The 17226-nt window shown below is 41.9% G+C and overlaps 1 protein-coding gene across 1 annotated transcript in view; it reads left to right on the top strand.

Annotated features, from left to right (window-relative positions):
- The first annotated feature begins 380 nt into the window (after positions 1–380).
- LOC120024804 (myosin-binding protein C, cardiac-type-like) overlaps positions 381–17226 on the top strand; it is a 58254-nt gene continuing 41408 nt past the window's right edge. The window contains 7 exon segments of the mRNA XM_038969132.1: positions 381–405; positions 9716–10048; positions 12007–12216; positions 12551–12628; positions 12785–12933; positions 13138–13255; positions 15271–15319. Of these exon segments, the coding sequence (XP_038825060.1) occupies positions 381–405; positions 9716–10048; positions 12007–12216; positions 12551–12628; positions 12785–12933; positions 13138–13255; positions 15271–15319 (962 nt within the window).

Genomic DNA, 17226 nt, shown 5'->3' on the forward strand with positions numbered 1-17226 from the left:
GACCAGGCAGCGGCACAAATCTAGAAAGAGCAGGAGACGTTGCTGGACTCAGGTTCTAAATTTAACCCCCCACCTCCCATTCCCTCCCTCCCTCCCTCGCTTCGCCTGTCATGCATCTGCGGTGTCGGGAGAAGGGATGGTTGAAATATGGTCTGCAGGAGGTCAGAGGGGTCTGGGATAGGGAGGGATGAGGTGCACGTCTATTATCTCATTGCCGGACAGAAAGGGGATTGGGTCTAGACATCGTGACAAAAGAGGGTGGGTTGGTACTGTTGTGAAGAGGGGTTGCTCAGGAACCCCACTATTAAACGCAAGGGGTGAGCTAGGAAGGAGTGTGTAAGTTATTGTTGGTTACTTTCTGGAAGAAACGTTCAATCAGGATGCCAGAGCCGGTCAAAAAAACAGGTAAGTGTGCTTGATCAGATTCCATCTTGTTTTACTGCAGCATCTCCAGCTGCTATCTAAAGACGTCACTGAATTGTTTTACCTCCTCTCCCTTTTCCCTCTGTAATAACAAATCCCTCCCAACCTGTGGGACTGGTGGGACTTTTGATCACTGATCATCTCATGTCATAGGGTCTTGTCTTCACAGTTGCATTTCAGAGAGGTTACATTTGAAAGTTGTTGCTGTTACAAGGGTAAACTTTACCAATGCCTGCCTCTTCAGCTTCATATTAGCTATGTATGTCTTCTGTGCAGTTTTTCTCTCTATTTGATCCATTGAAACTGTAAAGGGAGTGTACAGTGCATTCGAAAGTATTCAGACCCCTTGACTATTTCCACATTTTGTTATGTTACAGACTTATTCTAAAATTGATTAAATAGTTTTTTCCACCTCATCAATCTTCACACAATACCACATAATTACAAAGTAAAAACAGATTTTTAGAAGGATTTTCAAATGTATAATTTTTTTTTTTAAATAATACATTTACATAAGTATTCAAACCCTTTACTCAGTACTTTGTTGAAGCACATTTGAAGCATCTCTCTGTACTTTGCTCCGTTCATCTTTCCCTCGATCCTGATTAGTCTTCCAGTCCCTGCCACTGAAAAACATCCCCACAGCATGATGCTGCCACCACCATGCTTCACCGTAGGGGTGGTGACAGGTTTCCTCCAGACGTGATGCTTGGTATTCAGGCGAAAGAGTTCAATCTTGGTTCCATCAGAACAGGTTCCATCTCATGGTCTTAGAGTCCTTAGGTGCCTTTTGGCAAACTTCAAGCGGGCTGTCATATGCCTTTTACTGAGGAGTGGCTTCTGTCTGGCTACTCTACCATAAAGGCCTGATTGGTGGAGTGCTACAGAGATGGTTGTCCTTCTGGAAGGTTCTCCCAGCTCCACAGAGGAACTCTGGAGCTCTGTCAGAGTGACCATCGGGTTCTTGGTCACCTCCCTGACCAAGGCCCTTCTCCACTGATTGCTCAGTTTGGCCGGGCGGCCAGCTCTAGGAAGAATCTTGGTGGTTCCAAATTTCTTCCATTTAAAAAGTACGGAGGCTACTCTTTTCTTGGGGACCTTAAATGTTGCAGAAATGGTTTGGTACCCTTCCCCAGATCTGTGCCTCGACACAATCCTGTCTTGGAGCTCTACGGACAAGGTATGTGCCTTTCCAAATCATGTCCAATCAATTTAATTTACCACAGGTGGACTCTAATCAAGTTTTTAGAAACATCTCAAGGATGATCAATGGAAACAGGATGCACCCGAGCCCAATTTCGAGTCTCTTGGCAAAGGGTATTAATACTTATGTAAATAAGGCATTTCTGTTTTTTATTAATTTAATCAATTTTAGAATAAGGCTGTTACGTAAAACAATGTGGAAAAATGGAAGGGGTCTGCATACTTTCTGAATGCAATGTACTGGTGGTTACTTCCAAGCCTTTTTAAAAATGGAGAAGTAACACCCCCTCTTCCTCCTGTGTGAGAAAAGTAACGCTGTCTCCATACTGTGTTTCTTTGACCACACCCTCCTCCATCCCCCAGTCCTTGGGAAAAGGGTCTATGTGCTAAGCAATGCATGTATTTCAATGTTTTAAAACACATACAGTAGAGGCCAACCCCGTTTTGGTTACAAAGCAGAACAAGTTCCACAGACATGTCACTAACAGAAATGTAAAAATATGTCCCTGAACAAAGGGGAGGGGGGGTCCAAATCAAAAGTAACAGTCAGTATCTGGTGTGGCCACCAGCTGCATTAAGTACTGCCGTGCATCTCCTCCTCATGGACAGCACCAGATTTGCCAGTTCTTGCTGTGAGATGTTACCCCACTCTTCCACCAAGGAACCTGCAAGTTCCCGGACATTCCTGGGGGGAATAGCCCTAGCCCTCACCCTCCAATCGAACAGGTCCCAGACATGCTCAATGGGATTGAGATCCGGGCTCTTCGCTGGCCATGGCAGAACACTGACATTCCTGTCTTGCAGGAAATCACGCACAGAAAGAGCGGTATGGCTGGTGGCATTGTCATGCTGGAGGGTCATGTCAGGATGAGCCTGCAGGAAGGGTACCACATGAGGGAGGATGATGTCTTCCCTGTAATGCACAGCATTGAGATTGCCTGCAATGACAACAAGCTCAGTCCGATGATGCTGTGACACATCGCCCCAGACCATGACGAACCCTCCACCTCCAAATCGATCCTGCTCCAGACTACAGGCCTCGGTGTAACGCTCATTCCTTCGACGATAAACGCGAATCTGACCATCACTCATTGTGAGACAAAACCGCGACTCGTCAGTAAAGATCACTTTTTGCCAGTCCTGTCTGGTCCAGCAACGGTGGGTTTGTGCCCATAGGCAACGTTGTTGCTGTGATGTCTGGTGAGGACCTGCCTTACAACAGGCCTACAAGCCCTCAGTCCAGCCTCTCTCAGCCTATTGCAGACAGTCTGAGCACTGATGGAGGGATTGTGCTTTCCTGGTGTAACTCGGGCAGTTGTTGTTGCCATCCTGTACTTGTCCCGCAGGTGTGATGTTCAGATGTACCGATCTTGTGCAGGTGTTGTTACACGTGGCCTGCCACTGCGAGGACGATCAGCTGTCTGTCCTGTCTCCCTGTAGCACTGTCTTAGGCATCTCACAGTACGGACATTGCAATTTATTGCCCTGACCACATCTGCAGTCCTCATTTCACCTTTATGTAACCAGGTAGGCAAGTTCATGCCTCCTTGCAGCATGCCTAAGGCACATTCACGCAGATGAGCAGGGACCCTGCACATCTTTCTTTTGGTGTTTTTCCAGAGTCAGTAGAAAGGCCTCTTTAGTGTCCTAGGTTTTCATAACTATGACCTTAATTGCCTACTGTCTGTAAGCTGTAAATCTCTTAACGACCGTTCCACATGTGCATGTTCATTAATTGTTTATGGTTCATTGAACAAGTATGGGAAACAGTGTTTAAACCCTTTACAACGAAGATCTGTGAAGTTATTTGGATTTTTACGAATTATCTTTGAAAGACAGTTTTGCTGAGTTTATTTTTGTAAATAACAGCTGGTGCACAATATCTAAGGAAGTCTCGAGCTATTGCTCGCCTGTGGTAGAGTATCTCATGATAAGCTGTAGACCACACTATCTACCTGGAGAGTTCCTCTGTATTTTTCGTAGCTGTTTACATACCACCACAGACGGAGGCTGGCACTAAGACCAAAATTGAATGAGCTGTATTTCGCCATAAGCAAACAAGAAAACTCTCACCCAGAGGCGGTGCTCCTAGTAGCCGGGGACTTTAATGCAGGGAAACTTAAATCTGTTTTACCAAATTTCTATCAGCATGTTAAATGTGCAACCAGAGGAAAAAAAACTCCACCTTTACTCCACACACAGAGACGCATACAAAGCTCTCCCTCACTCTCCATTTGGCAAATCCGACCATAATTCTATCCTCCTAATTCCTGCTTACAAGCAAAAATTTAAGCAGGACGCAACAGTGACTAGATCAATAAAAAAGTGGTCAGATGAAGCAGATGCTAAGCTACAGGACTGTTTTTCTAGTACAGACTGGAATATGTTCCGGGATTCCTCCGATGGCATTGAGGAATACACCACATCAGTCATTGGCTTCATCAATAAGAGCATCAATGACATCGTCCCCACAGTGACCGTACGTACATACCCCAAACAGAAGCCATGGATTACAGGCAACATCCGCACTGAGCTAAAGGCTAGAGCTGCCGCTTTCAAGGAGCGAGACTCTAACCCGGAAGCTTATAAGAAATCCTGTTATGCCCATTCTCATCGACGGGGTTGCAGTGAAGCAGGTTAAGAGCTTCAAGTTCCTAGGTGTCCACATCACCAACAAACTAACATGGTCCAAGCACACCAAGACAGTCGTGAAGAGGGCACGACAAAACCTATTCCCCTCAGGAGACTGAAAAGATTTGGCATGGGTCCTCAAATCCTCAAAAAGTTCTACAGCTGCACCATCAAGAGCATCCTGACTGGTTGCATCACTGCCTGGTATGGCAACTGCTCGGCCTCAGACCGCAAGGCACAACAGAGGGTAGTGCGAACGGCCCAGTACATCACTGGGGCCAAGATTCCTGCCATCCAGGACCTCTATACCAGGCGGTGTCAGAGGAAGGCCCTAAAAATTGTCATCGACTCCAGCCACCCTAGTCATAGACTGTTCTCTCTGCTACCGCACGGCAAGCGGTACCAGAGCGCAAAGTCTAGGTCCAAGAGGCTTCTAAACAGCTTCTACCCCTAAGCCATAAGACTCCTGAACAGCTAATCAAATGGCTACCTGGACTATTTGCATTGCCCCCTGACTCTTTACACCGCTGCTACTCTCTGTTGTTATCATCTATGCATAGTCACTTTAATAACTCTACCCATATGTACATATTCAACTAACCGGTGCCCCCGCACATTGACTCTGTACCTGTACCCCCCTGTATATAGTCTCACTATTGTTATTTTACTGATGCTCTTTAATTACTTGTTACTTTTATTTCTTATTCTTATCCGTATTTATTTTTTAACTGCATTGTTGGTTAGGGGCTCGTAAATAAGCATTTCACTGTAAGGTCTACACCTGTTGTATTCGGCGCATGTGCCTAATAACATTTGATTTGATTTTTATTTTCATACTGTATGATTCACTTGATTACAAATAATAATTGCTGAATTATGAATAATGATGAGTGAGAAAGTTAGAGGCATAAATATCATACCCCCCCAAAAAATGTGAGAGTTTAGCATGTTTTGGGGGCATGATCTTTGTGCATCTGTAACTTTCTCACTCATCATTATTTACGATTCATTCATGATTATCCATAATCATGGTAGCATCCACATTAATGTAGAAGTGGTCAGAAACATATTTGATTCTAATTTACAATAAAAGTGACTCCAAAATGTAACAATTAATTATTTACCATACATTGCTATTGGGCACAACATAATTTGAAACACAACGAAAGCAAACTGCAAATGCATCCAATAAGTTTGTACAGTCACAAGCTTGATGTAGTCATTGCGTGCTACGAATATGGGAGCAAATACTAAACTTTTGACAAAATGTTATACACTGCAAGTGATTTTGTACAAATTCTTATGACACCTTCAAATGGGCGGACTAGATACATAAAGTGAGTTGATTTCTAAACGGTAAAACATGTATGTATGAAAATACCCCAAAATAAAAGGTGACATTCTGTACTGTCACCTCATATAAAACATTTTATCTCAAAGTTTTAGCTTCACTGTCCAAATAAATACATAGGGGAGTGTATGTAAGTGTAAGTTCAAAATTCCGAGTGCATCATTTCATGCACCACTGAGTTCATGTTTAAACATCACTCATCATGTGCCGATGATCCAGAAATGCCTCACAGGATACCAACCCGACAAATGACTTTCCACTTTTTTGGGTCACATGGAAAGCATTGCCATTCACTGTGGAAAGAGCAACTCAACAGATCAGATGACAATGCAGCCTCCTCCCAGTATCAGTTACTCAGATACAGTATGTCCGCTAAGACATCTAGCGTTCCAGATCTCCCAAAGTAATTTAGTATTAACATCAAGACCCTGCTATCAACAGATAATTATTCTGTAAATCAGATTTTTATTGAAGTGTCTTTTAAATGTAAAATGAGTCTCTCTACTGATACATAGATGCTTTGCACTGCAAAGTGGTTTTGAATTCCCCAACTGATGAAGAAATAGTTTGTGGTGAACTATTTGGACTGAAATAAAACAAGAACTAGAAGATACAGGTGAACTATATAAGTTCATTGGGTAAACACTTACTGGTCCTAATGCTAGCTAACTGCTTTGCTTGCTTGCTATTTTTCCTTTTCTTTTTACAATAACTGTTGTTAGTTGAAATTATGTTTCAACCCTCATATTATATTTTTTTCTCATTTACTTTACTTTATATGGAGGAATTGGAGTGAAATGTAATATAAATAGGCCCAATAAATACACCGTTGAGGTTAAGGAGGAGATACCAGTCATCACTAGCCTGAAAGAAGAAGTACACTTGGAAGCCCAGCAAAGACGTAACATTCTTTCTATGCTTGCTGCGCAACTAAAATAGTCTCACTAATCCCTCTACTGTGCTACCTGTGCCCCTGTCACTGGGGTTGCCTGCGGAGTGCATTTATTAGTGGGGCACATATGCATTCTATATTTAAACCCATAGGGTCATCTTGCTCTATGTGGAGGTCATTTCATTTGTGATGTAATGAGCTGATTGGAAACCATTCCCTGGTTAGAGGGTAATAAAACACCTGATACGACTCACAGAGAGGAGAAATGTATTAGACAATAAAAACCTCTCATTAACAACACATTGGAGAGCTCTGATATTAACCCACTGCAACGCAGAGATGATTGCAATGATAAAATCAGCATTTTCAGCATTTATCAATTTCAATTGATTCATTCGACTGAATTCAAGACTGTGGTACAATTTAAGGCTCTATTCAGTGCATTCGGAAAGTACTCAGACCCCTTGACTTTTTCCACATTTTGATACTTTACAGCCTTATTCTAACATTTATTTCATTTCCCCCCCTCATCAATCTACACACAATATCCCATAATGACAAAGCAAAAATATATATATATATTTTTTTTTTGCAAATGTATTTTAAAAACCAATGGGAATATCACATTTACATAAGTATTCAGATCCATTACTCAGTACTTTGTTGAAGCATCTTTGGCAGTGATTACAGTGATTACAGAGTCTTCTTGGGTATGACGCTACAAGCTTGGCACACCTGTATTGGGGAGTTTCTCCCATTCTTCTCTGCAGATCCTCTCAAGCTCTGTCAGGTTGGATGGGGAGTGTCACTTCACAGCTATTTTGAGGTCGCTCCAGAGATGTTTGATTGGGTTCAAATCCGGGCTCTGACTGGGCCACTCAAGGACATTCAGAGACTTGTCCTGAAGCCACTCTTGGCTTTTCTTGGCTGTGTGCTTAGGGCTGTTTTCCTGTTAGAAGGTTAACCTTCGCCCCAGTCAGAGGTCGTGAGCGCACTGGAGCAGGTTTTCATCAAGGATCTCTCTGTACTTTGCTCCGTTCATCTTTCCCTCGATCCTGATTAGTCTCCCAGTCTCTGCCACTGAAAAACATCCCCACAGCATGATACTTCCACCACCATGCTTCACCGTTGGGATGGCACCAGGTTTCCGCCAGACGTGATAATTGGAATTCAGGCCAAAGAGTTCAATCTTGGTTCCATCAGACCAGAGAATCTTGTTTCTCATGGTCTTAGAGTCCTTTAGGTGCCTTTTGGAAAAGTCCAAGGGGGCTGTCATGTGCCTTTTACTGAGGAGTGGCTTCCGTCTGGCTACTCTACCATAAAAGGCCTGATCGGTGGATTGCTGCAGAGATGGTTGTCCTTCTGGAAGGTTTGTCAGAGTGACCATCGGGTTCTTAGTCACCTCCCTGACCAAGGACCTTCTCCCCCAATTGCTCAGTTTAGATGGGCAGCCAGCTCTAGGAAGAGTTTTGGGGGTTCCAAACTTCTTCCATTTAAGATTGATGGAGGCCACTGTGTTCTTGGGGACCTTCAATGCTGCTGAAATGTTTTGGTACCCTTCCCCAGATCTGTGCCTCGGCACAATCCTGTCTCGGAGCTCTACGGACAATTCCTTCGACCTCATGGCTTGATTTTTGCTCTGACATACACGGTCAACTGTGGGACCTTATATAGACAGGTGTGTGTCTTTCCAATTCATGTCCAATCAATTGAATTTGCCACAGGTGGACTCCAATCAAGTTTTAGAAACATCTCAAGGATGATCAATTTCGAGTCTCATAGCCAAGGGTCTGAATCCTTATGTTACAATTTTTTTTATACATTTGCAAACATTTCTAAAAACCTGTTTCCGCTTTGTCATTATGGGGTATTGTGTGTAGATTGATGAGGGGAAAAAATTATTGAAAACATTTTAGAATAAGGCTGTAATGTAACAAAATGTGGAAAAAGGAAAGTGGTCACAATACTTTCTGAATGCACTGTATTACCTTATTTGTAATTTGCCTGAAGAGCTTCCATTTGATAATGGAACTACTATGGTGTATCATCGTAGTGCACTTCAAAGGTTTTACATCACAATTTACTGCAAAAATCCATCCAATCCACCACTGGGCATCTTAAAACTAAGGCTAGGGGGCAGTATTTTCGTTTTTGGCTAAAAAACGTACCCATTTGAAACTGCCTATTTCTCAGCCCCCGAAACTAGAATATGCATATAATTGTCGGATTAGGATAGAAAACACTCTGAAGTTTCCAAAACTGTCAAAATTTTGTCTGTGAGTTAAACAGAACTGATATTGCAGGCTAAAACCTGAGGAAAATCCAATCAGGAAGTGCCCCTGTTTTTGAAACCTCTCTGTTCCTATGCATCCCTATTGCCCATTTAAAGGGATATCAGCCAGACTCCTTTTTCTATGGCTTCCCTAAGGTGTCAACAGCCTTTAGACATAGTTTCAGGCTTTTATTTTGAAGAATGAGCGTGAACGACCACATTGCGTAAGTGGATATGTGGGGGCTCTCAGAGTGAGTTGTGCGCAAAAGAGAAAGGCAGCCATTGTTACTCCCGGTCCTAGTGAAAAGCCAACTGTCCCGGTTAATATATTATCGAATAGATATTTGAAAAACACCCTGAGGATGGATTATAAAAAACGTTTGACATGTTTCTGTGGACATTATGGATATAATTTGGAATTTTTGTCTGCGTTGTTGTGACCGCTCTTTCCGGTGGATTCCTGGGCATAACGCACCAAACTAACGGAGGTATTTGGATATAAAAAATATCTTTATGGAACAAAAGGAACATTTGTTGTCTAACTGGGAGTCTCGTGAGTGAAAACATCCGAAGATCATCAAAGGTAAACGATTAATTTGATTGCTTTTCTGATTTTCGTGACCAAGTTACCTGATGCTAAGTGTACTTATTGTTTTGTCGAGCGATCGATAAACTTACACAAACGCTTGTATTGCTTTCGCTGTAAAGCATAATTTCAAAATCTGAGACGACAGGTGGATTAACAAAAGGCTAAGCTGTGTTTTGCAATATTGCACTTGTGATTTCATGAATATGAATATTTTCTAGTAATATTATTTACCTGTGGCGCTATGCTACGCTATGCTATTCAGCGTTGCTGATGACAATTATCCCGGATCCGGGATGGGTGGTTCAGAAAGGTTAAACGGAATTCTTTCATTCTGACCCATCCCTGCCTCTCCAGTCTCAGCATTTGCCAAGAAACCAAAGACTCAGGAGGCAGAGGAAGGGGCAACAGTGGTTTTTGAGACCGAGACAGAGAAGCCTGATGCGAAGGTGAGATGGCAGAGCAACACAAAGGACCTTGCCTCTGGCGACAAGTATGTGATCAAGGCAGATGGAAACAAGCACTCACTTACCGTCCAAGCAGTCACCAATGAGGACGGCACTGCCTATGCAGTGATTGCCGGAGGGTCAAAAGTCAAGTTTGACCTTAAGGTGAAGGAGAAAAAAGTCATGGAGGAAGTCAAATTGGAAGTGAAGGAGGAAGTGAAGAAGGAAGTGAAGGAGAAGGAATGTGGGAGTCTATTAGGTTGTAGACCTTTTTCCAGAGCCATACTCACGTATGAGCACAGTGTGAGGAGCACCGAGCACAGAGGCCACCAAACACCATAAACATGTTTTTTGAACACTGAGCACTGTTTACTGCACTGCTGGTTGTTATCGCCTTCAATCACAGTCTGTTTTAGACAATTACTTAGTATGTTTCATTTCATCAAGCACAGAGCACAGTGTGTACTGTAACATTACCTACATAGTTGACCACACAGCAACCCTTTCAGCCTGGCAGTAGGAACTGTGTGTGGTTTGATAAAATGCCTGGGGTCAGAGAGAGAGAGTGGCTGTGGAGAGCTCAGACTTGGAGCAGCTCCAGCCTGTCCAGGGCTGCTGTGATTCACATCAAACCCTCCCTGATGACCTTCACCCTGGCCTGACACAAACAGATGGTTTCCTCATGAGTAACCACAGCAGTGCTCAGGATAGATAGTCACAAGAGGCATCTGACACCCGCACACAAATACATTACAGATAGGCCCACTCAGAGCCATCTACCAAAAGATTGTCTATTATATTGACAAGATAGTCGATTGACCACTCCAACAATGGAAATACATGTCCTTTAAAGATAGAAGGCAGGCAGGCAGGAAGAGGTGAGATCAGGTGGAACCATTCTAGCCAATGAGAGGGTAGATACTTGTATGAACAACAGGCCATAGAGATATACTGTATATCTGTGCCATTATAGCGTCTGTGACCAGCTGGGCAGCGCCATTGAGGCTGTCTCCATTTTAAAGTAAACAATTTTCATCTTCTTCATTGGCTGATTGCTCCCAACTCTTAGGAATCCCGACCCAGTTGACTAATTTAAAATGGTGGAACCCTCAATGGCAATGTCCATGTTAAAACGGGTTATATCCATGATGAGTCCTCTATCTATCTCTATGACAACAGGCACAACTCTGATATAAAGTCGTTTTTTTCAAAGTTGACGAAATGCCACGTGCATTCACTTATATCAGTGCATTCGTAACAACCTAATCATTACGGAACTTCTATTCAATCAAATAAAACTCACGTAGCAAATGAGCAATTCCATTTTTTGTTGACCAAATTCAACACTCTCTCATTGACTACTGCACATTTGAAACAGATGGGGAGCGCCATGGACAAACAGCAAACAAACACTTTTTATGGAAATAAAATTATCTCTTGCCTTGTGAGTCTTGCAAAAGTCGTAGGCCATATAAACTGACGCTACAAAACATTAGGAACACCTTCCGGATACTGAGTTGCATAATAAACATTGTGCCCACTCAGAGGTGAGGAAATAGTCAATGAAATGCAACAACATATCGTAGGCCTAGCAAACATGAATCAAAATGTGTGCAATGTTGCAAAAAACGGTAAGGGAATGACATTTTGTAACGCTAGTGATTACTGTACGTTTATATGTAACATAGATTTAACAAATATGTTTATAGATTTGGGAAAACAACATCAAACATGTGCCTACGGAAACAAAGCGCTCTCAAATGTTAAGACATTTTATGAGTTAAGAGAACATGCGCATAGGCTAAGCTTCGCCACAAAATGTAACCCCTCGAGCATCCCATTGGTTCCTGCATGATGCCCCCCCTCGAGCATCCCATTGGTTCCTGCATGATGCCCCCCCTCGAGCATCCCATTGGTTCCTGCATGATGCCCCCCCTCGATCATCTCATTGGTTCCTGCATGATGCCCCCCTCAAGCATGCCATCTTCCTGCTTGTGACACTTTTGATATTGTGGATTTCACAGGATGGTCTATGCAATTAAAATGTGAGTCAATTAAAGTATTACCTGAGTTTTTCAGGGGTCCACCACCAAAGAACATCCAGCTAACTTGTCACAACTGTGGGAAGCATTGGAGTCAACATGGGTCTGTGGGGGGGGGTATGCAACTCAGTATCTGGAAGGTGTTCCTAATGTTTTGTAGACTCAGTGTATATGGCCTACAGTCCGAGAAACATTCAGTTCTATGAGTCTCTCATTGTTAACTATTTGTTACCAGAGGAAGCCCAGGGTGGAGCAGGGGACCCAGCAGCTTCAGATCCAGCTGCTACAGACACTGAAGCACCAGCAGAGGCCCCAACCCCAGCAGAGACCCGTGCAGCAGCGGACACTACACCAGTAGCACCTCAGCCAGGTGCCAATATACAGGACCATGACACTACAGGATTTGATGGTTAGACCAATGTTTACAGATTGTTTCCACCGATCCTTTGAGCTACTGGATACACGCTTGTGGTGATGTTGTAAGGTCACAATGCATGACAATGGAGACATTGTAATATACTTCACTGAAACTTGTGCACTGCACTTGCCAGTATCACAATTTAGCTTTGTATCAGCCTTCAGAGCTTCTGTGAAGAAAAAAAACAATAACAAAAAACAGATGGTATAACTATCCTTGGTAGTTTACTTGCTCCCGGCTTCTCCCTAGCTCTGTCCTGTTTAACATTTTCCTGTTCCCTTCTCAGAAAGTCAAGCCCCTGACACAAAGACAGACCTCACTGGCCTGTTTACAGAGAAACCCCAGAGTGGGGAGGTCGCTGTGGGTGAGTGACACCATTACATTTTAGTCATTTAGCAGACTCTCTCATCCAGAGCAACTTAGTGAGGAACAGCACCCCAGAGATCATAGCCATTCATGCAAGCCATTCATAAAGATGTTATGGGCATGTCAAGGCATGTTTCCCTACTGTTGTGTCCAGGTGAGAACATACATTTTGTGGCTAAAGTGAATGCTGCTTCACTGCTGAAGAAGCCCACCATCAAGTGGTTTAAGGGGAAGTGGATGGACCTGGCTAGCAAGTCTGGAAAGAACCTGCAGCTCAAGGAGCTTTATGATCGTAACTCTAAGGTTAGACTTTTGTCCCATACATGAGCATGCTACATACTGTTGTCACCAATGTACAGTTCTGAACATCATGATAGGTTGGACACTGCAATGAGCTGTTAAAAGTTGTTCAGGAAAGTCCTAGAGATCACCTTGCAAAAGACTTCAGAGGTTTTATGGTTTTGGCTGACATTATTATTACCAGGAATTTTTGAACTTTGTTTTCAGGTCTACACCTTTGAGATGCAGATCATTGCAGCCAAGCCCAGTTTCGCTGGAGCTTACAGGTGTGAGGTGTCATCCCGGGACAAGTTCGACAGCTGCAACTTTGACCTAACTGTGCATGGTGGGTGCCCTCACACAGTACAATCACTAGGGGCAGCTTAAAACCTCTAACGAGTCACAAACCCGGATCCGGGATCCCCCCCATCAAAAAAGCTGACTAGCATAGCCTAGCCTAAAGCCACAGGGATATCATATAATAAGATGTTCATGAAATCACAAGTCCAAGACACCAAATGAAAGATACACATCTTGTGAATCCAGCCATCATTTCTGATTTTTAAAATGTTTTACAGGGAAGACACAATATGTATTTCTATTAGCTAACCACCATAGCAAAAGACACAACTTTTTTTTTTCCACCATTTTTTTCCTGCATAGGTAGCTATCACAAATTCGACCAAATAAAGATATAAATAGTCACTAACCAAGAAACAACTTCATCAGATGACAGTCTGATAACATATTTATTGTATAGCATATGTTTTGTTCGAAAAATGTGCATATTTCAGGTATAAATCATAGTTTTACATTGCAGCCACCATCACAACTCTCACCAAAGCAACTAGAATAACTACAGAGAGCAACGTGAATTACCTAAATACTCATCATAAAACATTTATGAAAAATACACAGCGTACAGCAAATGAAAGACAAAGATCTTGTGAATCCAGCCAATATTTCAGATTCTTTAAGTGTTTTACAGCGAAAACACAATTTAGCATTATATTAGCTTACTACAATAGCCAACCACACAGCAGCATTGATTCATGCACGTTAGCGATAGCGAATAAACCAGCAAAATATATTAAATTTTTCACTAACCTTCTCAAAACTTCATCAGATGACAGTCCTATAACATCATATTACACAATACATATATTGTTTGTTCGAAAATGTGCATATTTAGCGGCACAAATCGTGGTTATACAATGAGAATAGTAGCCAAGCTGCCAACAAAATGTCGGGAGAAATCTTGGGAGAGGCACCTAATCTAATCAATAACTAATCATAAACTTGACTAAAAAATACAGGTTGGACAGCAAATGAAAGATACATTAGTTCTTAATGCAACCGCTGTGTTAGATTTTTAAAATTAACGTTACTACGACATACAACGTGCGTTAAAGCGAGACCGCACCGAAATTAATGGCGGAATAGTAGTTTTACATTTTTCAACAGAACAACGAATTAACATCATAAATAGTTCTTACTTTTTGATGAGCTTCCATCAGAATCTTGTGCAAGTGGTCCTTTGTCCAGAATCATCGTTGCTCGGTTGTAGATTGACGTCTTCAACTTAGGAATTAGCAGCAAACATTAGCGATGTGGCCCAGACGTGCCCAACTCTTCATAACGCAGCAGAAAGAAATATCCGAAAATCGCAATATACTGATATAAACTGATATAACTCGGTTTAAAATAACTACATTATGATGTCTTTAACACCTATATCGAATAAAATCAGAGCCGGATATATCTAAGGCCTATAACGAGAGCTTTTCAGAATGCCATCCTGAGGTCTGTCTTGCGCCATGACGAACGTTGAAAAGAGTGCACCCCACGTTCCAAGACCCTTTATATGGCCTCAGATCTGCCTAGCAACACCATTCCAATTCTCACTGCTTACTGACATCTAGGGGAAATCGTATGCAGTGCATGTCGACTCATAGATTACATGCAAATTAATAAACTGACCCTGGAACAGAGTGCCCGATTTCAGATTTCTCACTTCCTGACAGGAAGTTAGCTGCAACTTGAGTTCTGTTTTACTCACAGATATAATTCAAACGGTTTTAGAAACTAGAGAGTGTTTTCTATCCAATAGTAATAATAATATGCATATTGTATGAGCAGGAATTGAGTACGAGGCAGTTTAATTTGGGAACGAATTTTTACAAAGTGAAAACAGCGCCCCCATATTGACAAGAAGTTCAGAAACTACAATTGTTCTTATTTTCTCCTTAGTGCCTTTCCTTGCTAAAGCATACAGTAAATATCAGTTATTTTTTTTATAGTACCTGTGGTATAAAAATCAATGATAGAGAAGAGATAAGTGATTATTCTATCATGTTTCAGAGGCCCGGGCTGTGGAGGGGTTTGACATCAGGGCAGCTTTCAGGCGCACGTAAGCTCAAAAAGAATGTGTGTGTGTGTGTGTGTGTGTCACAGGAGGTTGGTGGCACCTTAATTGGGGAGAACGGGCTCAAGGTAATGGATGGAGCTGAATAAATGGAATGGTATCAAATACATCAAACACATGGTTTAATGCCATTCCATTCTCTCCGTTCCAGCCATTATTGTGAGCCATCCTCCCCTCAGCAGCCTCTACTCGTGTGTGTGTGTTTGTGTGTGTGCGTGTGCGAAAGTGAGAAGGATTGAAGGAAAGTATATCAAGTTGTTATTTAGCAAGCTGTATCAACAAAACAATACAAATCAACTTTGTACAATGGTATTAATTAAAGCATTTTTCGACAGCCTCAAACTAGCAGTCTGTGCATATTGTTGGATGGTTATTTAAATGCTTCTCTTTTTTTGTATACAGTATGTGCCAATACACAATAAGTAAATGGGGTGTAATAGTATCTTTACAGTCCTTTGGATATGTGAGAGAAATAACTATCTGGCAATGCCAACTTGTCAGGAGTGGAGCTGCTAAGAAGAGAAGTGGACCATCAAGAAGTGTAACGGCTTTCTTCCTGGGATGAATGAGAGGACCAAAATGCAGCGCAGTTAGTGTTCAACATGTTTAACTTCTTATGGCTGCAGCCCGAGGCCGCCCACAATATGACAACAGCCAGCTCAAGTGCAGGGCGCGAAATTCAAAAGATATTTTTTTTAAATATTTAACTTTCACACATTAACAAGTCCAATACAGCAAATGAAAGGTACACATCTTGTGAATCCAGCCAACATGTCCGATTTTTTAAAATGTTTTACAGCGAAAACAGCACGTATATTTATGTTAGCTCACCACCAAATACAAAGAAGGACAGACATTTTTCACAGCACAGGTAGCATGCACAAAGCCAACCTAACTAACCAAGAACCAACCAAACTAACCAAGAAACAACTTCATCAGATGACAGTCTTATAACATGTTATACAATAAATCTATGTTTTGTTCGAAAAATGTGCATATTTCAGGTATAAATCATAGTTTACATTCCAGCTACAATCAGAAATTGCACCGAAAGCAGCCATAATAATTACAGACACCAACGTCAAATACCTAATTACTCATCATAAAACATTTCTGAAAAATACATAAGTGTACAGCAAATGAAAGACAGGCATCTTGTGATTCCAGCCAATATTTCCGATTTATTAAGTGTTTTACAGCGAAAACACAATATAGCGTTATATTAGCTTACCATAGCCAGAAACACAAGCCATTTCCCAGCAGTAAAAGTTAGCGATCGTAACAAACCAGTAAAAGATATATAATTTTTGACTAACCTTGATATTCTTCATCAGATGACAGTCCTATAACATCAGGTTATACATACACTTATGTTTTGTTCAAAAATGTGCATATTTAGAGCTGAAATCAGTGGTTATACATTGTGCTATCGTAGCTACTTTTTCCACAACGTCCGGATATTTTTCTGACACTTTTTCTGACACACATATTCTGACCAAATAGCTATTCATAAACATAACTAAAAAATACATGTTGTATAGGAAATGATAGATCCATTAGTTCTTAATGAAATCGCAGTGTTAGAATTCTAAAAAATAACTTCATTACGACATCCAGCTTCGGTATAGCTAGAGTACCCAAAAGTTGGGCGCCGACGACTAGTTCACATGTACGACAGATATATGAAATAGCATCATAAAATGTTTCTTACTTTTGCTGATCTTTCATCAGAATGTTGGACAAGGGGTCCTTTGTCGGGAACAATCGTTGTTTGGATTTAGAATGGCCACTTTCCCTCTTGAATTAGCAAGCACACTAGCCAAGTGGCGCGAATCTCTCCATCGTCAACAAAGTCAGAGAACGGAACACGGCAAAACTCCCGAAAAAATTTC

The sequence above is a fragment of the Salvelinus namaycush genome, chromosome 30 (assembly GCF_016432855.1).
Source record: "Salvelinus namaycush isolate Seneca chromosome 30, SaNama_1.0, whole genome shotgun sequence".
Classification (NCBI taxonomy): domain Eukaryota; kingdom Metazoa; phylum Chordata; class Actinopteri; order Salmoniformes; family Salmonidae; genus Salvelinus; species Salvelinus namaycush.